Source organism: Homalodisca vitripennis, chromosome 7 (assembly GCF_021130785.1).
Source record: "Homalodisca vitripennis isolate AUS2020 chromosome 7, UT_GWSS_2.1, whole genome shotgun sequence".
Lineage (NCBI taxonomy): Eukaryota > Metazoa > Arthropoda > Insecta > Hemiptera > Cicadellidae > Homalodisca > Homalodisca vitripennis.
The window spans coordinates 134,018,314-134,041,601 of NC_060213.1; the positions used below are offsets into that span (position 1 = coordinate 134,018,314).

Genomic DNA, 23,288 nt, shown 5'->3' on the forward strand with positions numbered 1-23,288 from the left:
AATCTAAGCCATATCCATCCAACCAGCTTTTTATCTTAAGCAAGTTGATATTAATACGTTGCAGAGTTTTATTGTCACCTGAAGGAGAGTACGTCGAAAGAAGTAGAGTATCGCCTGCAACGAGTAAAGCTAACACCATGAAAATTCATTTTCAAGATTAGCGGTATGTAAGATGAATATAATTGGACCCAGGCACGAACCTTGGGGGACACCCGTAGCTTTACAAAACACATTCGAGTAACGTTCATTTATTTTATTCATCATTTTAGATAAAAACTAAACCAATTAATGACCGTATCAGCAAACTTTATAAAATGATAATTTAGTTTGCAATAATTAAATGAAACAAGACGCATGAAAGAAGCCCAGAGTCACATAGTACGAGTAAAGAGAACACCGTGAAAATTCATTTTTAAGGTCAGCGGGGTGATGAATATAATTATTGGTCCCAGGCACGAACCTTGGGGGACACCCATAGCTTGAGAAAGTACACTCGAGTAATTTTATTTTATTTAATTCTTTTATTTTAGTCACCCGTTTAAATAAAATCTAAATCAATTAATGATCGTATCAGCAAACTAATACAATTTTATTTAGCTTGCAATAATTCACTGAATCAAACGCATGAAAGAAGCTTAATGTCTCTAGGATACTCCCATGGCTTTTTTTCTCTTTTCATATACAGCTCGTTCGTAATGTTTAATAAGGACCGATGTAGAGCTTAAAAACTTTCTAAAACCAGATTGATTTTGGGGGAGAGTGTTTACGGAATTAATAAAGGCCGCTAATTGATCAACTACCAGTTTCTCGATAGTTTTAGAAAAGGATTATAAACTGATATAAGCCTATAATGGTATACCAAGTGAGGGTTTTTTTGGGAGGGGGGGGTAAGGATGTAATGATACTATGCTTCTAAGTTGTAGGAAAACAGCTGATTTATCAATAATTCCGGCACATAAAGGATTGGCATCAACACAAATTGATCTCTGTTCTGATTTTCTCAATCAGGGACGTAGTCTTCTGTTACGTTTGCACTGGTTTATTACTCACTGCGTTAGAGTATCCATTCTGTCAAAGAACCGATTCTGCTTTATCAATCACCGAATCTTCATCCACACAAATCATATGTAATAACATGCCCAAGATCGAACTCGAAGTTGCTTATATAATGACGAAGATTTATACAAAATTGCAGAAGTTATATAAATTTTCCAGTCATTCAAATCTCTAGATAGGTTCGTTCTTGAGATATAGTGCGGACAGACAGACATAAGTTATATAAATTTTCCAGTCATTAAAATCTCTAGATAGGATCGTTCTTGAGATATAGTGCGGACAGACAGACATAAGTTATATAAATTTTCCAGTCATTAAAATCTCTAGATAGGATCGTTCTTGAGATATAGTGCGGACAGACAGACATAAGTTATATAAATTTTCCAGTCATTAAAATCTCTAGATAGGATCGTTCTTGAGATATAGTGCGGACAGACAGACAGATAAGTTATATAAATTTTCCAGTCATTCGAGTAATAAATTTTGCTAACGTTCAGCCAACGAACTATTAGGTAAACAATATTAGTTTTCCCTATAAAATAATCAAAATCTTTTCATATACATCATATTAACCTCAGTACCACTTGACCTATACTTCCATTTAAATTTTTTTCAAACGAACTCTCGAGAGCAGTTACCCTTAGGTAGGCTATGACAGTAACGTAAAACCCATACCATCGTGAAGAAATTCATGTATGTTGGCTTGTTGAATATGAAAACATAAGCTAGAACGGTTCTCCAAATATAGCTATATTTCGACCTCTCCGTGAATTTCTACATAGGAAAAATCAAGTTCGATAATGGTGCATGTCCGTCCGTGGGATTTGGCTGAGCATTAACAAAGACTATCAATGAATGGGATCAGGATAAAGAGTAATTGATCTATAGACTTAGAATTTTGCATGACATTTCATTACTTCATAAGTTTCATGATAGTACACGTTCCTCATTTTAATCTTAGCGCAGACTGTTGCACGAAAGCCTACGTGATTTAGCGTACGACTACTTTGTTATAAAAACACAATAAAGGCACCGATTTAAACTCTGAAAACAATAAAACTATATTACCGTATCATTGAGTTTAGTGCAATACGATGAAATGTCCTATTCGTTCTTAAGAGAGAAATGAATTGTACAACGCTCTATCGCTATATAATTTTTATGAACACAGACAGGTCCATGTTGCTGAGAAGATTGGAAAAAAAACGGAGTTTTAATTTAAGAAATTTAAGACACAAAGAAGAGTAAAATTTTGTTCGAAATGTTATATTTATTTGGGTCGAAAAGAGGTAGAAATGTCTCATTAATATTATCATAACACTTTACCATAATAACTCATCAACTCTAAAGTTTTTTATACATTTATTTTTTATCACATTAATTTCTTAATTTCATTAATTTTAGAAATTTCTTAATTTACTGTAGTAATTAATATTTCCAAACCACTATAAATTCAATATAGTGTGTAGTGTTTGAACAAGTATTTTACCAATAATTCAGTTAAAATTGTCATAACTTTTTTCATATGGTTAATTACCACATTTCATTTCACCAGGTTTCTGCAAACCATTTATGCACCATTTAGGTAAAATTTCAATTAATTATGATTTCAAAATTATAAATTTAATTTCCCTCATCAACTATAGTGCTTTGAAGTGACTAGACGAGAGACGAACTGTGATTCACCAGTGCCATATACTGTCCTCCTTACTGAAATAATTAATTATTTTATATTTTACCATTTCTTGAGTCCTCTATTCCTCATAGCTACCACGAAGGAATACAGAAGAAGTTAGTGTTAGCTAATTTTGGGCAAAAAAATATAGATGTCTTATTTTACCTGGCGAAGTTAGGGCTAAGAAGCCCTTTCAAAACATTAAACCTGGGGACCAACAGCTTAAAGGTGACATGGTGATGTGGGTACCATTCCTATTTAATTATCCCCCAATTCTTACCCATTGAACTCCTGTTTTCCCAACCACGACACGCCTACAGTATTTGAATTCCCTTTTTTAAGCACGAAGCCTTTCCTGTAGTACAGACACCAGTGGTGAGACAGACTTTGTATTTGCCAACATTTTGAATTTTGAACTTTAAAATCGCAAAGAAGAATATTACGAAATTACTTAAAGAGAATATTGCACCTTCCTTAAAATTCAAGAACTTTCCAATTTTAATTCAACTTATCAACAAGAACTAAAATTTACTTATTTTTTAAAAATATTTTGATTAATTTAAAATACTTAACAATACATTGGACTTATAATTTATTTGACTATGCATGCTATAAATAGACCCTCTATCCAGTATTTAGTGAGCGAGTACGATAAACTATTTCGGAAGACTTTTGCTCTATCGAAATGTAATCACATATATTTCAAAAATAAATAAATATGTGACCCTTTTATTGTGTATACCCCCATTTTAAATTTAAAACTGTTAAGCCTTTTCGATTTCTGTATTTTTCACTTAATAAATAGTCCATGTCGTTTGTTAACTTTACTCATAGTTTAAATTACTATCAAGGAACCTGTGTAGCCTACGTCTTAAGTTAATAAAAATCTAAGTAACAAAACTATATAGGTATCCTATAAAGTATAGTAAGTGAATCAATCAATATTTATTCAGAACAATTTCACTTATTTTCAAGGCATTCTACTACGTCTCGGCCAAATCTAATTTAGGAAAAACACAACTCTAAGCAAAGTTCATTGTCTTCCACGAATGATGATGCTATTAATCAGATGTACTGATGAGACCTAATGGATCTCGGTAAGGAGTTCCTGGTGATGAACAGGTGTTACATTTAGAGCGATGTAGTATATAATCGCCACGACAATCATGGCAAGTCACTGACTGTACTGTACTGTCACTGTCTCATCATGAGGACCTCCGTAGCCGTTGCTTCCCTTGCCATCGTTGCCCTCGCCATCGTGAGTTACTTGTTTAGTAATAATTCCAATGTACAAAAATATTAAAATAGTAAAATAATCTGGTTTTTATATTTTGATAGTAACGTTCAATAATGATTCAGTAACGGAAAGTTCCCACACAAAGTTCAATTTTAAAAGCAAGAGTTTTCTAGAATAACTTAATTTAAAACAAGTGGAATAGTAAAATATTTGTTGTACGTTACATACTAAAACCGATTGTGGGTATTTGTTCAAATCAAACATGTTTGTACTATTGATATTTTACTTGTTACATGTAATATTCCTATGCAATATTAAAAAGTATTGGTCAACTGTGCAGTAATGTAGCCAGGAAAAAGTTTTGGGGGGAGGTTCAGACAACTTACATTTTCCCGTAATGAACAATGAGTAAGGCCCTATTTTTTCCCTAAAACGTTCTTGACCCTTTTTATTTATATTGTGTGTGTTAAGAACGATCTTTCAGCAGTACATGTAATAATGAATTATATAAATAAGAATAACTGTTTTTAAAATATTTATTGAAAAAAATTAAAAATGTTTGGGGGGGATCGAACCCCTTGGACCCCCTTGCTGCTGACTACGTTCTGGTAACTGCATATATATTGCTCCTAATATTTTAAAAGTATATTTAAAACAAATCCGTAATCCAGTTGTTATTTAAATGTCTATATTAAATAGTGCATACGTTTAAACTAAGAGGGTACCTTTTAAGCAAAATGTACATGTCCATTAATAAGTTGAAACACTCGTACTAAAATCTTTGCAAACATTTCTGTCATTGATTTATTTCTAAAGACGAAAAAACAATATAGTTATTGAGTTGATATTCATCACTTAACTGGGTAGATTGTTAATTATTTATACAACTCTAGTTTTCTGTCCTTATTTTTTCAGTGTATCTAAGTATGTTTAAATGTATAATTTATGATTTTCGATTAATAACACTTATTCTTGTATATATTTTTTAGAAAACCCTACTCATATATTTGTATATTTATAATATTCGTTATATAAACAAAAAAGGAAACATTTACAACCGATACAAAAGTGGTTAATCATAGCTAGATTTCAATATTAGTCAAATACACTTCAATCATTCCTTATCAATGATTGAAGTGTATTTGAAAAACATGGAAGATAATAAAATTAAATCCATGTGTATTTTTGTGTAATTTTTAAATTCAGCGGTATAAATCCTAAGGATTCGTCAGTATTTTATTGCAGACGATTTCATACTATGTTTGATAGAAAACTATAATTAAATGCATTAAAAACGTTGGGTTTGAATGTAAGAGTAGTTTTTTTTAACTAATTCAGTACAATAAAAGAACTGGATTTCCTGACATGCATAATATTGTAATCATTACTTCATTGAGAACATTTTAGTATTTTATAAGAGTAGATACATTTAATTTTATGAACTTGTGTAATTTATTTTCCTGCCATGATATGTTTCAGTTGGTCCCCACCATCTCTGCTGGATGTGCTAAAACAGTAAGTGTTTATCTTTATTTTTGTATTTTTAATAGTTTAGTAAAAATTTATTTCAAGCTTTTTTCATAGAAAAACTACTAAAAATTTTATAAACACTATCCCACTCTTTGTTTTGTCATTGAGTAAAACATATGTTTGTGAATTATGGTTTTAAAATGACAACCGCACGTATCTACTAATTCATAAAATTGTGAGCTTTTATCACGAAAATGCATTACTAAACAGATATTTTTTACATGTTTGGCTATTGACTATAGACGCTTTTTAAATGCTAATTAATGTAAAAATGAACACATTTTATCGAACTTTTCATTTAAAGTTCAAAATTGGCTAGAAACACTGTATTATTTTTGGTAATATTGAATGTGAAAATAGAAAACCTCTCATGAACGACACTATATGTTGGCTTTATATGTTTCTCCTAAAAATATTGTTTTGTATTCGTGTCGCACAAACGTATTTTATATACTTATTTGTAATATTTATCTTATCTGTACGTTATTTACTGTTAAAATTCATCAAAACTTTACAGAATGTTTTTTCACACTTTTAACTATTTATGTTTCTACATTACATTGATACATTTCTAATCTTAAACATGATTATTCAGGTTGTAGGAGTCGGTGTGCCTGTAGAGAGCTACAGCGCCAGCGTGAAGAACGCCGCCTCCAACTCTGACGCCAAGACTGCTGAAGCCAACAAGGAAGATGAGGCTTACACTGATGGCATCGTCAAGTACGCTAGGGGATCCTCCAACACTGCCACCAGCCAGGACAAGGACAGCGCTCAGTCCTCCGTCAAGGAAGTCAACGTCAAGGGAATTGACGGCAGCTCATACAAGGCCAAGTCCTCCTCAGTGAAGACCGCCTCTCTGGACGCTGACACCAAGACCTCCAGCTCCTACGTGTCCGTAGGACCCGCCAGCTCCTGCGCTTAGAGGAATGTTTTCACTGACTTTTTAAATTTCCAATAAATTAATGTTTAAATACTACACTTTTTTATTTTAATCCCATGTTTGGATGCTCTTGCAATATAATATGTGATTCAAAAACCGTATAGCCTACAATCTCTGGAAAAAGATATAGGTAAAGTACGATTTGGTTTTTGAGGTTGCAAACTAGCACTAGCACCCACAATACAGCCCTCTTTTAATTATCCAGCATATAAGAGAGGTTGACGTTGACATACATTACCCTTGCATTTCCGGCCCATCTACCAAAGTTATATATGGATGCCTTATAGTTGATAAGCCTGTTTCTGTTTCCTACTCTCTCTAACAGCCTCTGTTCTTGCCAGTGTCTCATGGTGCGTTCTAGGCTCCTCGTTCCTACCTCCGATGAACCCTCCAATTGGACCATCCGACTTTGATCCGGGACGTACATAGAATCTTGTCGCCTGCGCGTTCTTGGAAGTGTATTATGGGCGGTATCTGAGTTGGTGTGCCTGTAGAGAACTACAGTGCCAGCGTGAAGAACGCCGCTTCCAACTCTGACGCCAAGACTGCTGAAGCCAACAAGGAAGACGAGGCTTACACTGATGGCATCGTCAAGTACGCTAGGGGATCCTCCAACACTGCCACCAGCCAGGACAAGGACAGCGCTCAGTCCTCCGTCAAGGAAGTCAACGCCAAGTGAATTGACGGCAGCTCATACAAGGCCAAGTCCTCCTCAGTGAAGACCGTCAGTCTGGACGCTGACACCCAGACCTCCTGCCCTTACGTGTCCGTAGGACCCGCAAACTCCTGCGCTTAAGGTAAAATAAAATTATATATCACATTTTTTTTATTTTAACCAGTTCATCTTTTTCACCCCTTAATCAAAATTTTTTGGCATTAATAATAGTGTACGGCTAAGAAATGAAGTAATAAATTCCATTTTATTTTTAATATTATTTTTTTGTATACCGTATATCATTGTTAACAACAAGTTATTTAAGAAACCATATTTGATTACAGTTTGAGAAATACATACATATTGTGTCACAAAGTACCGGTAGCCAGAATGTGATTTGCAAAAAATGATAAACCCCCTAATATAAATATGACAATAATAATAATATCGTTTGTTGTGAAAAGACAATATTAACATTGTATCACAACCGTCCTTAATATAACCTAACCATTCTCGCTGACAATGACCCCTTCAAAATACATGAACTTATTTAACCTTCTCTCTTACAGTTTACAGGTCTGGCAATACGATTTTGTGAATTTTTGTGCACTTAATTGCTCCTGGTATCAATAAAAAGTATGTGTAATTGAGAGTATAATATACAATGTAGTCATACCATTCATAAATAATCTATATAGGAAACTTATTATAAGTAGACAACCTTTGTTAACAAATACAATTTGCAGTTGATCGAAGCCGAGTAACCACAGTAAAGTATTGTGGTTTACTGTTTTACAGGTTTACCGTCGCAGTAGCAACTTCACTTACCCTTTTAAAGCCTGGAGATCTCAGAACGGTAAGCACTAGACGTAGGTCTTGATTGTTGCTTAAACGCTGATCTGGAATGGCTCCTCTGTGAATAGTGATGTTTTGGTGTTATTGTTTCTAATTCATTATTCATTTTGTAAAGGTTCAGTTTTATACCCCGTTTTTTTGTTTTTAAATGAGAAAACGTTTATTTTTACAAGTAGATGTGTCGATTTATTTTCGTCGATAGTCGTCGTCGTCGTAGTCATTCCATTAGAAGGAGTTGATTTGAGGTTAGGGAACCTGTCTACTTGGGGCAGTGCAGTTAGCCGGAGCTCCGATGTGGCCGCTGCAGCGTCTGCCGACGACTGACGAAAACGAGTTTCTGCGCATGACCGGCTGGCGGTCTACTTATACAGCCGACCCGACAAGAGAAGGGGAGTTTGCTTGCTGACGTCGTTGTGTGAAATCGAGTCGAGGAGAGGAGCCCGGTATCAGAGAATACGCAGTCACCATAAACCATCTATTTGGTGAGTCACCACGTTTTTCAATCATTTAGAAAATTGAATAAGAATACGAATATCGAAGGTTAAATATCAAAATTCATACTAATTGGTTAACATTGAATTCTACAGAATCTTTGAGTAATCAATAACTCGGTGCGTAGGATAGGTTAAGAACAGTGTATAGGTTATCGCGTTTAGTGATAGTAGTGTATCTATTAAATATAGGTTCTACTACCCATCACTACCATTCCTAGTTTGCAAACGGATATTTTGCATCCTATAAGCCGCATAGGTTTGTGATCCTATTTCTAAAATTAATAATTCGGTGCGTAGGATACGTTAAGACCAGCTTATAGGTTATCGCGGTTAATGATAGTAGTGTTCTATTAAATATAGGTTCTACTACTTATCACTACCTTTCCTAGTTTGCAAACGTATATTTTGCATCCTATAAGCCGAATAAGCTTGGTATCCTATTCCTAAAATTGACAATTCGTTGCGTAGGACAGATTAGGTGCAGCTAATAGTTTATCGTAGTTAGTGACATGTTTCTTTCAGGTTAACTTTATATGATAACGTTTAGATTATTAGTATAAAGAAGGAATTTGTTCGGTTTGATATATTTAATATTTTATTTTGATATTTATAAAGTCACATCATAACCTCAGCGTACCACAGCACAACAAAAGACACTGAAGAAACTAGCAGACGATACAGGGACCGGTTCGAGTCAACGGCTGTGGAATAGAAGATCTCGCGAACCACCGATATTAAGAATCTGTTTTTTCTCTCACGCACAAATAATTGCTGATTAGTCGTCGTTACGATAGAATTAAACTCTAAACATCATATTTTAGAACGGGGCATTAACCGTTCTAATTAACAATTATTTACGTAAAATCGCGAAATATAGAACAGAAAACGGTGATGATATCGTTCAATTTAAGAGTTTGAATGACTGAATTCGCTCTGAACGACAGTCTGAGTTTTTCTGTTCATTTACGTTTAACCTTGCTTATAATCTCGATCTCTACCAGCGTACGGTGAGGGTGCGGGTAAGATAAAAATATAAGGCGATACCACAACCCTGGAATAGAACCCAGCACGACTGCAACTATCAGGGCAGACGATATACATCGAAACACTTCACAAAAAGTATCTGCAAACTAGTTTCTCTTTCAAACACATCCTGGAACAAGAATTTCAGTATAAATTGTGAAACATCTTGCCAATTCAAATTGAATATATGGAGTTCTATGAAAGGCGGAGGAGACTTTACATTTTCAGATTTCTCCATGACACATATAAAGGAATTAATAGAATATTGAAGTATAATATGAAAAAGGTAATATTAAATTATACATATGAATTCCTGCCACTAAATATTTAACTACACGACAAAACTCTTTGTATTTTGAGCTACATCATATTAATATTAGTATTGTTGATTTTTAATACAGTCACAGCAGAAGACTTAACAAACCAAATACTTAGTTCTTGTGGTTTACAGTAAATAACTGAAACAAAAAGTGTTTTGGACATCGAATTACTGTCTTCGTGCTTAGGTGTCATTAATCGGAGACATAGATTTAAGCAGAGGTGACATAGGCGCGCGCCTAGGGGTCCGCACCACAATTACAATTACTAAATAATGTCACTGGTCATGTTTTTACTATCGTATACAGTACGTTGATTTTTGTATATTTGACTTCATCAACCAACATATACCAGACTCTTAACCCTTTGACTAGTATTCCTGCAACGTATGCGAGAGCGCGCCGCGTGCCGCTTGCGGTAATCCCGATACCCGTGCGGGAACCGCTAAGGCGCTTAACAGTATTCACGCTACTGTTTCGTGATGAATAACCTTCGGTCTGAATGCGTCTGCGATCTAGCGGAATAGATTAAAAACACTTTTAGTAGTTTCCATCGTTCCCGCTAGATTGCAGGTACATTTACGTCTATTTCTATTCATCTGTCATTTACCCACCTAAATAATGTTCAGTCAGCTGTTTCATGTAACCAGTTGGTTATAATTCTATTGTTTACAAACAATTGTTTACATTTACTTACTTGTAATCAAACTTGTACCTTAGTTGTTACAATATTTATTAAACATTACTGATAATATTTGATTTTATATCCATATTTTGTAAATAGAAAAACGTTTGTGCATAGTTATAATAATTTCTTCATAAATACAAAACAACTTCAAAAATGTAAAATTACCTAAAATATATAAATACCTTATTTTTTATGTAATAAACGCAAAACACTAAAAAATAAATAAATAAATAAGTAAAAAAAATTATGGTTGCCTGTAAAGTCGGTTTTACGGGCGAAGATTTTACGTGACAACGTCTTTTTCTCGGTAGAATATTTATTGATATGAATATTATTAAATTGTACAATAGGAACAAGGAATTGAATGAAAATAAGAATTCCACAAATTTTAACTATAGAAATATATTTTGTTTACTAAAACATTGTACATAATTTGAAATTAATTAAAATTTGTTATTGTAAATGGTAAAGTTGAATAAAACATTTACTAAAATTGGAATTTGAAATTCTTGCTAAACACAGTTAAATTCTAACTCCGCGCGTGTTTGACTAGCAATACGCGCTGTTTCTTCTCAATCGACTGAATTACGATTGATTGCAGAGTGATTTAAACTAATAATTTACTTAACACTATCAACATTTGTCAATAGTATGACATAACCTATAAACTCAGTTTCTCAACTTTTGTGTCAATCTAACAATTAATCAATCAATCATAGTTTACGATAATGAAATATCAGTGTACAATTATTTACCTTTATTGTTGTAGTTGTTGTAAATGACGAATCTAAGCACTCCACATTTTCACGAATAAACATAGTTATCTGCTTTATCCCGTGCGGCGGAACTACAGTTATCTGCTTTATCCCGTGCGGATCCCGTGCGGCGGACCCACTGGACGGGCATCGTAACGTTACCGGGCGTTACACTTTTTCATGAGTGACTCCGAGCCGCAACCTAATTTAAGACGTTGTCACGTCAAAACCCCAATTTTTAGGACAATTTTACATATGAAAAAACCCACCAGTCAAAGGGTTAAGGACGTCAATAACACGGTGATCAAGTCGGGCTGATGCTACCAAAGCTCAAGAATGAGAGGGGGGGGGGTTGCAGCAATGAGTTACGTGGTTACTGATGACAGTATTGGTGGTAAATGAAGCCTATAATGGCGCTGGTAGGACTCAGCTGTTTGGCAGAGCGATAAACGCGTTTGCCGAAGTTTTGACGCTTCTTGGCTGATGCCAGACTCACAGTCGCTAGAGTCAATAATTACAACGTTTGGTCACTAAGAATTTAAAAACAACTGTCACGTGCTAAACAAATCAAGTGGATCCCCGCTTCATGTTTTGCAACACCGTTAAACACAGTGGTTAGAAACACAATGGACACTGTAAAGTGATGGTTCTAGTTGGCCGTAAAAAATTGAGTTTCAAAACGTTATCTTCATATCTCGAAATAAATATTTCTACTTTGGTCTCTTTGTGTGATATAACACAATATTTGACAGTTTATTTTCTTAATATTGTGAACAATAATTAAACACCATCGTGCTTTCAAAACGAAACCTGTTAATTGTTGAATCATTACGTAAGGCAAATTTTTTTAGCCCTTCAATATTTTTTTGTTTATTGTCGATTTAACAATCACTGCTTTGCCATTCGCACTGTGAGACATTTTAATATGTAGAGTACGATAAGCGGACCCGGTTTTTTATATCGAAATTATCGAACGATATTATACCCAACGATATAATCAACCAATAGTAATTAATTTGAACAACAGCTAAATCATCTGCACCAACTGTACACACATTTTCATTTTATAAACACAATTTTTTCTACAAGTAACTTCTTTTAAAATAAAAAAGATAGTTAATTTTAGAAAACTATACAAAATAACACTAAAAAATTATGTACTGTGCCTTTCCCAGTTTCAAGATTTTTGTTTTGTTATTACTTTTCCTTTTTGATTTTAATGTAATTTTTCCTAACATCTTCAATTTTATCGTTTGCTATGATTCCTTTATTATTTATGATATTACGTAATTGTTTAAACTATTTCTTTTAATTTTGATACATGTGACTTTAATTTAGTATTTTAGATACGTTGTTATCGATTAATAGTTCTATTATTCGATATAATATAAAGTATCGGTGGTTGTAATAAGCGATATAAAAACCGAGTCCGCTTATCGTACTCTGCCCCATTTAATGATAATCAATCATTGTGTCTCTCAGCTCACTTTCGGTTACTTCACTACCACTTTCTTTCACAGGTTCAATAAACGGTGTAAACTCATCGGTTATGAATTATACATGAACTTAAATACAGAGAATACGAACTGCAATCGAAGTAGGCCTATTATTTACAAAATAAAGATTATTTGATTATCTATCTACGCCGTAGAATAAAGATTATATGCGCCTTTTCATACACATTGTATGACAAAATAAGTTTTAGCGATTAGTACTCTGCGTATTGTCGATTAACTCTTGTTCGTATATAGATATGCTACAATATAAAATCATAAACATAAAAGTCAAATCTATATATATATATTATTATTATGTTATTAACTCCACTTATAGGGTTATCTATTTATATTAATGTAATGAAAATAACTAAAACCCTTTAAATAATCTGAAAAATAAGACAAATCCAATTTTTGAAAAAATTAAAATATTAAATACAGATTACTAATAAGAAAATTACAACTGTGTCATTTAAATTTAACATATGTTTAAAAGGTCCACATGTGTATATCTAATTGTTTATTATTTATTTATTTAGAGGTTAATGTACACTGAAGATGGTTAAAAACCGAAACACGTGTATGTAATAAAAAGTTTTAATTTAAAGGGTTTTAGTTATTTTCATTACATTAATATATATATATATATATATATATATATATATATATATATGTGTGTGTGTGTGTGTGTGTGTGTGTGTGTGTGTGTTTGTGTGTTGGTCCTTTATAGAATCGTAAACTATTTGACCGATCATTACGAAAATTTGTATGTATATGTATTTTTCCACGAAGAAGGTTTCAATGCTATGTCTATTTGATGTAACTCGCCTCTAGGTGGCGTTGCCAAAGATAATAGTTTTCAAAGCGCCTGCACACTATAAACTGCAATTACGAGACATTTACGAATATTTAATAGCCAAACACTATTTGAAGGCGCTAAGTTATGATGTATATTTGTCTTGAAGATAAATTTCTGGTTGAACTTAAAGCTTGAGTGTTAGACCACTTTATAATAAAACACATGTACGTGTACAATGGCTATAAACATAAACAGATTTTTTTGATCGTGGCAACAAAGCAAACTCTACATCGGCGTTGGAAATATAATTTACTTGAGCCAGAAGTGCACATACACGGGTAACGCTTACGAAAAGCGTGCGAAGCCACGGGAAACAACTAGTATTGTATATAAAATCATAAAATTTTCATACTTTAACTAACTGTCTTCAATTTTTTCATCTACGGTTATTAGTCAAACGATAATAACGCTCATACAATAAAGAGCTCGCCTCGCCACTTCCGGTATCCTTCGTAACGGGCACAGTCCGTCTAAGTCTATGCGAGATGTAAATTGAAGGACGGGGGTCGCCCGCTTTTAATCCCAGATTGATTAAGCGAATGGCCTATTTCATCAATATAATATAAAGGATGGTTTTTTGACATTGACGATGATTGAAGGTTATTTTTGACGATGGAAGGATTGTAAAGGAAACAGGATTTTTCCGGACATTTGCCATCGTTCAGTGAAACAAGACATCAGTAACACTACGTTTCGAGATCTGCAATCTGATCTCTTCTTCAGGTAAAGAACTAACCTAATACATAATTACAAACTAGGTTAAAATGAACTACTCTTACCAAAGCGTTGTGGTACGCCTAAGTCAGGAATCACAACCTACATGTTGTTTGTCAACTTCACTAACTCTATAAACATGCACTTAATAAAAAAAACTATACAAAACACTAATCATTAAAACTGAACTACGTGATTCCTGACTTAGGCGTGCCACAACGCTTTGGTAAGATTAGTTTATTTTAACCTAGTTTGTAATTTGTATTAGGTTAGTTCTTTACCTGAAGAAGAGATCAGATTGCAGATCTCGAAACGTAGTGTTACTGATTCCTTGTTTCACTGAACGATGGCAAATGTCCGGAAAAATCCTGTTTCCTTTACATTGCCGATGAGTTCGAAGCTCATTCAATTATTTACAAAAATTGTCTATAAAAATTAATGGAGAAGCTTAAAGTGCTAATATTAATAAAATCAATTATGCACATGTACTTTTCAATTGTAAGAGCTTTATTTATTGTGATCTGTATAGCTTTATATAGAATCAGTAAGAAAGTACGAAGTTTCAGTAAAATGTAATTTTTATGTATTAGGGCTTCAAAAAATAATTTAAATTGTAGTGGGAGTGTATTGATCCATAGAAGCATGAATACACTTTAAAAATTAATCAACAGTTTGTTAGACATTGACATTCTTTGGGCCAAATTGATAATAAGCCTAATAATAAAAGGCTGGAGAGAGATATCATACTACATATTATGGACTCCGGGTATATATTTTACATTAAAATATCGAGTTCAAAAATTGAAAAATATGTTTTTCTAAAGCAGAAAACTAGTAATTTGAGCTGGTTTTTAATTGGCCTAATGCGATAGATTGTAAATAAATTTTATCTTGAACATTGACTTTTTTTACGAAAATTTGGGAAGTAGTTTCACATGTTTTAAATTATAGCTATTTTATACGGAATATTCAATTGTTATTCGAAATGTGGTATAGTTTTATCAACAGAATTAATATGACATGTTTCAATATGAACTTCTTCGTAGGTAACCATACCTAAGAAAAAACCCTGTCGATAATTACAGTAAATGTTGTTGGTTATTGTTAAATTACTAAACTTATAAAAATAAGAAATAAACTGTAATCTGCCATAACATTGAATTGTATTTTCAGAACCACATTTTTTTAAAACATAAACAAAAAACATCTGATGGATTAATTATAAAAGGCAAAATTAAATCAATCATATGTATCAATTCTCCCCCCCTAAACTTCACATTTCAAATAGCTGGTCAACATGCCTCCTCCAAACACTTCCATCGTCCATTTTAACTTTGTACAGTAGCGAACTTTCTTTTTCCATAATTGTTCCAAAACTCCACTTGTATCTTGAGTTGGTGTAATCTCGAGCCTGTACTCTGTCACCCACCTGAAATTGTCTGCGTACGATTCGTGTAACTTCTTGTGCATTTTTGCTTATCTGGTAGTAATAGGCTCAAATGAGTTCGAACACTTCTTCCAAACATTAAGTTGTATGAGTTTGAAGCCAGTTGTGTTTGGAGATTGTCGAAGTTGCATCAAAAGCCTGTATAATTTTAGCTCAATCTTTCCCCCCCTCATCTTCCATTGCCCTCAGTGATTTTTTTACTGTTTGGACATAACGCTCAGCTTGTCCATTAGACGAAGGATGGTAGGGGAGCTGTAGTTTTGTGTACAACACCATTAGCAGATAAGAACTGGCGAAATATTGTAGATGTAAAATTGGCTTCCATTGTCTGAAACTAAGACCAAAGGAAGGCCGAATGTAGAAACATTTTTCTTAGCTCCTTCATACACCATTCTGCTGACGTGTTTTTAGTAGGGATTACTTCAACCCACTTGGTAAAGGCGTCCACAACAATGAAATACCACTGACCTTGTATCGGGCCAGCAAAATCTATGTGTAATCTCTCCCATGGTCCTTGAGGGGTCAGCCATGGATGATTCGGTTCTTTTGCAGGTTGATTTTGTTTTAGTCGACATTGTTTACATGTACGTACCATTTGCTCAATATCTCTGTCAATACTTTTCCACGTGCAAAAAAACTTTCTAGCAAGGATTTTCATCTTCTCCATGCCTAGATGTCCAACATGTAGTTCATTTAACACTGAGTGTTGTAAAGCTTCTGGAATCATTATCCTGTAGCCCTTGAATATGCAACCATTTTGTAGTGTTAGTTCGTTGTCGTGGAAACCAAAAGGTTCGACCGTCTCTCCTGTTTCAAGGGCATGTAGTACTGGTTGTAAATATTTTATCTTGAGCAGTTGTTCTGGATATAAGCATACTGTCAATATGCAATGAATCAAGTTGATTAAGTTGAAAAAGGCTGCAATCGTCCACAAAGTTTGTAGTGCTATGTTCAGTAGGAAAACGAGACAAAAAGTCAACGTTGGCATGGTCAGAGGTTCTTCTATATTCAATTGAGTAGTCAAAACCTGATAAAAAAGTTGTGCATAATTGAACAGTCTTGTAGCAGATATTGTTGGAAGGGTTTTGGTGGGACTGAATATTGACACTAACGTTTATGGTCAGTCACTAAAATGAACTTTCGCCCGTAGCAGTAAGGGAAAAATTTCTTGAGTCCCCAGTAAATTACCTGTTGCTTCCTTATCAATTTGACTATATTTTTGTTCACATTTGGTCAAAGTGCGTGAGGCAAAACTAATTGGCCTCTCACTTCCATCGCTGTTATCGATGTGAAAAGGACAGGCTCCAAGGCCCACTGGAGACGCATCGGTTGCAAGCACTAATGGGAGTTCTGGATTGTAGCGGACAAGTACATTGTTACTGGTTATTTCCGACTTAACCTTTCTGAAAAGCTTTCTTCACAATTTTGAAGTCCACATATAACGGTTGCCTTTTCTTCAGTAAATTATTGAGTGGGTGGAGGATTGTTGCTAAATCTTTGATGAACTTGTTGTAATAGTTTGCCAGACCGAGAAATGTTCTAAGTTCACTTATGTTTTCCGGTCTTTTGCTGTTCATGATAGACAAGACTTTGTCTTTGGTTTTGTGAAGTCCTTGAGCATCAATGACATGCCCAAGATATTGGATACTCGTTTGAAAAAAACTTGCATTTATCTCGGTTCATCTTTAAGTTATTGTTTCTTAATCGTTCTAGAACTTTACGTAATCTAGCCAATAATTCTTCAGCTGTTTTACCCTGAAACGATAATATCGTCAAAGAAACATTGTACACCAGTGTAACGGACGAGACGGGACTTGGGGAATTAGATAATCAGAAAACTGTTTGGCCGCAAAAATCTGATTTTAATTTAACCTTTCACATTAATAATTATTACAATACTATTCACATATCCCTAAACTGTATTTTAAAATATATTAATCACTCATCAGCGAAACAGTAGGTTACGAATTTTAAGATTTTAGAGGGAAGGGCAAACACGGAGCGACGCGTAACGTGCGAGTACCGGCGATCAACTCACTCCACGCACGTACTTTTTCGCTACAAATTTTTTGTTAAAATGGCGGACTAGACTCCGTACGGTGCTGCTCCCAAACGATTTACTTGGGCGTAACAGAGTCTAGAAACGACACAACTTGGCCAGACACAGGCTGGAGTCAGCAGAATCAGCAAATTCCTCAGCCAGCTGCCAGCTAAAGCTGCCACGGGTATCGGGCTACTTCCGCTTAACAACTCTGTTGAGATCAACTAGAATATTCCGAGCAACTATTACTTGGACTTATATCTTACTAAAATAAATATATAATAATCACTGTTCCTTATTTCCTTTTAATAATTTAGGTGACGGTAGATATTTTGTAAGTAATAGTACTTACATTTTACTGTTAGGAACAATGAAGAATCGTTGGTTGGTAATACTACAATATAAATACTGTAGTACTTCACTGGTCAATAATAATATTGACCTCACAGTGTCAAATGGTCAGGGGCTTTCTTAATGGGCCGTCACACACCCCTCACACCTTAGACATGCTGTCCCTCAGCATGAGGTAACATAAAACGGTAAGTCCAATGTTCTACAGGTGTCCCTTGTTTTTTTGTTTTTTTTTTAATTGATTCAGGAATTTGTTTCAGCTAATCTCAACTGGTATTTAGATATTGAAATAGAAAAAAAAGAAAAAAAATGTTGGATGTCCTTATCTGGACTCTCTTTCGAAGTTAAATTTGTACTAACATATCTTGCTAAAAATCGATGGAAACTTGCAAACATACGTCGCTCGGGTGTGCCTCTCCCTTCACAGAAAGTCAATAAAACAAAAGCTTCATTAATTCAAAAATAAACTTCAAAATTCAAGGTTGACTAACATACTCAGCAATAACAAATTTCGTTTCAGGAAACGAAATAAAATTTAACATAAATAATTAAAGTAACATGGTTGTTGAATAGTGACATCTATAATTAATACGCTCACAACAAGAAAGACACTCTAACACTAGGCAACCAAACATGTTTTAAACAACAACCCTTAGTGACACAACAACTATTTGCGGGATTATGGAGAAGGAGGAGATTGTTAATTTTAGTTTCCTACCCCTTTTTTTTCTTTTTTTTTTCACCACAGTGGATTGTTAAGGTCCAATTATTACAAAAAAAGGTATTTAAGTGTGTCGATTAGGAAATTTTTAACCGCTACTTGCCCAGTATAGGTGAAGCCGCATGGGCTTTCACTCGGGCCGCCGTAGGTCAGTCACCCCTTTAAAATTGAAACAGTTGTAAAGTCACAAGGTAATTACTACTAAAAACGAGAATACATTTTAAGTTAAAAAATACCAATATACAATTGACATATACACTGCCATTAATAGCCAAAAACGAGGCAACTAAAATCCTTACAACAGAACCTAAAGTCGTTGGCATTGCCATACACCTAGTAGTGCCAAACAGTGTTCACTTGATATTTTCTTAATCTAGCATTTTGAAAACTAAATTTTGAGGCATGCATACGATTAACATAGCAACACATTAAAACAGCAAGTACTATTTAGTTCACTTGAACAGCAAAAAATTCACGAATTACAACCTATAGTTTTCCTTAAACAATCATCTATATTACTATTGGCGTTTGAGTATTATTCGTGAGCTAGTTTAAAAAATAATATTAAAAGTGCTTGCGTAACATTTTGGTAGGGCTGGCAACGGTACAGCAGTTGTCTTGCTGATGGGGCCCGGGAGATCCCACAGCAAGGCATTTACCACAGTCTTAATTGCTGTGTGCTCATCATGTATTAATAATTTAATAATTTATTTATTTTCTTTAGGCATCCACAGTCCAGTATTGGGAAGCGATGGGAATGGGTATAAAGGGAAGGGGGGGGGTGCCCGGCTTTACCTTTCTGTGGACACCAGATATCACTCATTGGATATTGATCATAATATTAATTTATGAAAAATTCTCCCTTACCAGCCTCCAACGAAACCCTACGACTACTCGTTACACATTAATAATACAACGTTAAATTTTTACAATGTTACAAATTTATACTATGACGAAACATGGCAAAATCTTGTTACTTACTAACTAAACCCCTGTAAATGGTCCCAATATTAGAAAAAATTCGATTTTCCTGTTCAAGGCCTATGATAAGTGCACCATGGGTCGACCCTTGTAAGTTCACACGGAGACACATCAATCTCGAAACACTGTCGAAAGTTCCTCATTCAGGTTGAGCTCAACACAATATTAGAATTCACTTACGTTCGTAGGATCCTCATACGTCTGACACATACGTAACGGCTAGTACACACCAAGCTTGGATTTCGGTTATGCGATAATACCAGATCCTCCTGGCACGCACTCTCGTTTCTGGTTGGTTACTCTCTCTAACGGTCTGCTCATCTGGGACAATCGACTTCCCAAGGTCTCTGAGTTCTGCATCGGTCCGGGTAGCTTCGGGGTGCCGTCGGCTACCTCTCAGGCTGGCACGGAGCAGATTGGCAACTCGTACTCGATATCTCAAACAGATAAAAACAACAATTAATAAACACAGTAATCGTAGATCCACTCAATATGACCTGCCTTAACTATACGATGCTTAAAATGATTGACTCTGAGGTGCTGGAAAGTACTCTCTAAAGAATTACTCCTTTACGCTTAGAGTGCCAAGTTGGTCGTCCAATGCTTGGAGGACCTTCAAAGTATCATTCACGTCCTGATTCAACAGTTCGGTTTCTTCTTTACTATATATCCCATCTACTTCAGGAAAAGTTATCTTTCCAAAAATCGCTCGAGTGCCAGGAGCTGCCGAAGAATCGGGCAGGCATCCTGTAACCCGTCTGCAATCAGGTCACATCGATCCGATTCGGAATTTCACCCACCCCTTTCAGAATGGTTGTACTAACGTTTAGACCAGCATCCCGTCTAAAGCAATTCAATACTACTTTGGCCTCACCCGAGGTAGTATAGATCCATCGGGTTGGAGTTCTAATTAGGACTGGGGATTTCAGGCCGGATATCAACTTTCTAGTTGCACAACGTAATTTTCTCTTTCAGCAAAAGTTCAATTGGACAATTTGGTCGTTGGTGTACATTTAAATAATACTTCCGACAGAGGACACACTGTTAAAGGGCCGAAACTACACTCACTTCGGTAATGGTCAGATGAATAAACGGTATAGGTTTGTCTGTCCTTGCTAACTATTAATTTTTGGTCGTCTACTTCCCACTTCAACCCATCTTTTCAGAGAAGGGTCAAAACAGGATAAGTTATTACATTGAAAACTTCATACACTTGGTTATCATTTTTCAATGGGAGCTTAATGAGTACTCTAAGCTGTGTTTCCGTAGCATACGATTTGATTATTGCAAATTTATAGAAGCTATGGAGGTTTTCTAACTTAACGTCTAAGAATAATTTTGCAGGTGGTGGTATAACCTGTTTTACAGATTTCAGGACCCTCTAGGAACTGATGAGGGGGGTAATAGGTTGCTAGTCATCCTATTTGCAGCCAAGTCCTCTACAGCTTGGTGAAGTTGATTCATTCTTTGTACAGCAAGGTTAATGGCATCTTTAATTTCTGACAAGGCACAACTTAATTTTAAGTATTGGAAAAGAGTATTAAACAAACTTGAGAAAACGGATTCTGTTCTGGAGTTTTGAGCCATGTTGTCATGCATCACTTGGTGATACGCTTTCAAGATGGTAAATCATTTTATTTATTACCCTCGAATGGTTTAAAATTTCTGAGTGCATGTTATCTAAGACAGTTAATTGATCTGTCGTGTCGTGATACATTTCGTCATTCCTTATATTGGCCTCATCTATCTTACTATTCATAACTTCCAAATCGCTATCGATTTACAGTTCCAAACAAGAATTTTAGTACATGACCACGGCAATCAAACAGACCGCGCTTCTTTTGGGTACGCGGCAGCAGAGTGACCAAGTCACTCGTTTTGCCACGTAGTCGGTCACCATCTTTTGTAGTCCATAATATTCGTATCTGAAAACTGGTTTCAAGGTCATGCACTATGGTATGTAAGCTGTTGTTTTTGCGAGAGAAGATTTTGGAAAAACTCATCATACTGACCTCTTACCTTTACCAAGATTATACTTTAGATTTCTGTTTTCCCTCTTCCACTCCCTGTCAGGTTGTACTGGAGCACCACAGTCCAGTAGCTGTCTGTAAGTAAAACGTCCCCTTCTTTCTCGAATATGACACCCTGGTGGAAGCAGAGGACACCTTCCAGGATCAACAAAACGCCTATAAAAGGCCTACAACAGAACATCTATGATTTCATGTGACACGATCAAAATTCGATATCCACCTTTTCCAGGCTATGTAGCGAACACTACTCCCCAACTATTCCAAAGCTCTTCAAAAGTCTAACAAAGTCACCCCATCTCGCGGGTTCTTTCTTTACTCCGTTTTGGGCGTCCGATACTTGCAGGCCCGGCTACTGCTACCGGGGCTTGGGTTTCATCGTCACCCTTTACACATCTCCGTTTAAGTTCTGCAGACCACTATCATCTACCTCTTCATCACTGGAACTATTCTCGTTTTGCTTTCCTTTCTGCGCGGTCGAAGGACGCGGACGTTCCTTATAAGGTTTGATACGGTTCACGTGCACGAACGACCTCTCGCTTTCGGTATTCGAAGGACAACATTTAGAGGTGATACCACTCTAACTATGGGATATGGTCCTTTCCATAGTTTTGATAATTTCTTTACACGATGCCGTCCTATACTGGGTACATGCAATAATACAAAACTGCCCTTCGCGGAATTCGGTTTGATTTAGCTTTCTTATCATACTGACTTTCATTACGGCCTCGGGCTCTGGCTTTAAGCACTGCAGTTTCCTTGTAAGCTTCCTGTAGTTTCTCCCGGAGGTGCTTCGATATGATTGTCATATATATCTGTCTCATCCGTAATCTTCAGATCCGCTTCCATAGGAACCTCCATTTTCCGACCAAAGATTAACTCATACGGAGAATACCCAGTACTCTCATGAGAATTGGGAGTTATAGGCCATGGTGACATAAGGCAAGTATTCATCCCAATTGGTCTGGTTCCGGTTAACAAAATGACTCAACATTCTCATCACAGTGGAATGGACCGCTCCAGTCTGCCATTACTCTGAGGATGAAAACCAGTAGTTTGGATTTTTCGAACGTGCAGAAATTTGCATAAGTCTTTAATTAAGCCGGATGTAAAGTTAGCTCCTTGATCGGTAACTAAGGCCTTTGGCACGCCAAACTTGGTTATCACCCTCTGCACTAGTGCTCGAGCAAACACTTTCGGTGGTCTGATCTGGCAGTGGAACAAACTCACAGTATCTGGAAAAGTGATCCATAACACTGAGAATATAAACGTTGCGGGATTCGCTAATGGGCAGAGAGGACCAAACTATATCTGCCGCTATCACTTCGAAGGGCTCCTGGGGTTCGTTGAAGACGTCACCCAGGGGCGCTTTCGCTTTACCGTAATTCGTTCGTTGGTTACAGCTACGACATGTCCTGACGTAATT

General features: G+C 35.5%; 2 protein-coding genes across 2 annotated transcripts in view; both read left to right on the top strand.

Moving 5' to 3' along the window:
• The first annotated feature begins 3,871 nt into the window (after positions 1-3,871).
• LOC124366354 lies at positions 3,872-6,471 on the top strand. Its single transcript, XM_046822846.1, has 3 exons — positions 3,872-3,989; positions 5,448-5,483; positions 6,094-6,471. Exons 1-3 carry the CDS (start codon positions 3,939-3,941, stop codon positions 6,418-6,420), a joined length of 414 nt encoding a protein of 137 aa, XP_046678802.1. The 5' UTR covers positions 3,872-3,938; the 3' UTR covers positions 6,421-6,471.
• Positions 6,472-8,355: 1,884 nt separating this feature from the next.
• The window catches only part of LOC124366355 (trichohyalin-like), a 68,094-nt gene continuing 53,161 nt past the window's right edge, over positions 8,356-23,288 (top strand). Inside the window, exon 1 of the mRNA XM_046822848.1 lies at positions 8,356-8,430. The gene's annotated coding sequence lies outside the window, so the exon portion shown is untranslated. The remainder of the gene's footprint in view (positions 8,431-23,288) is intronic.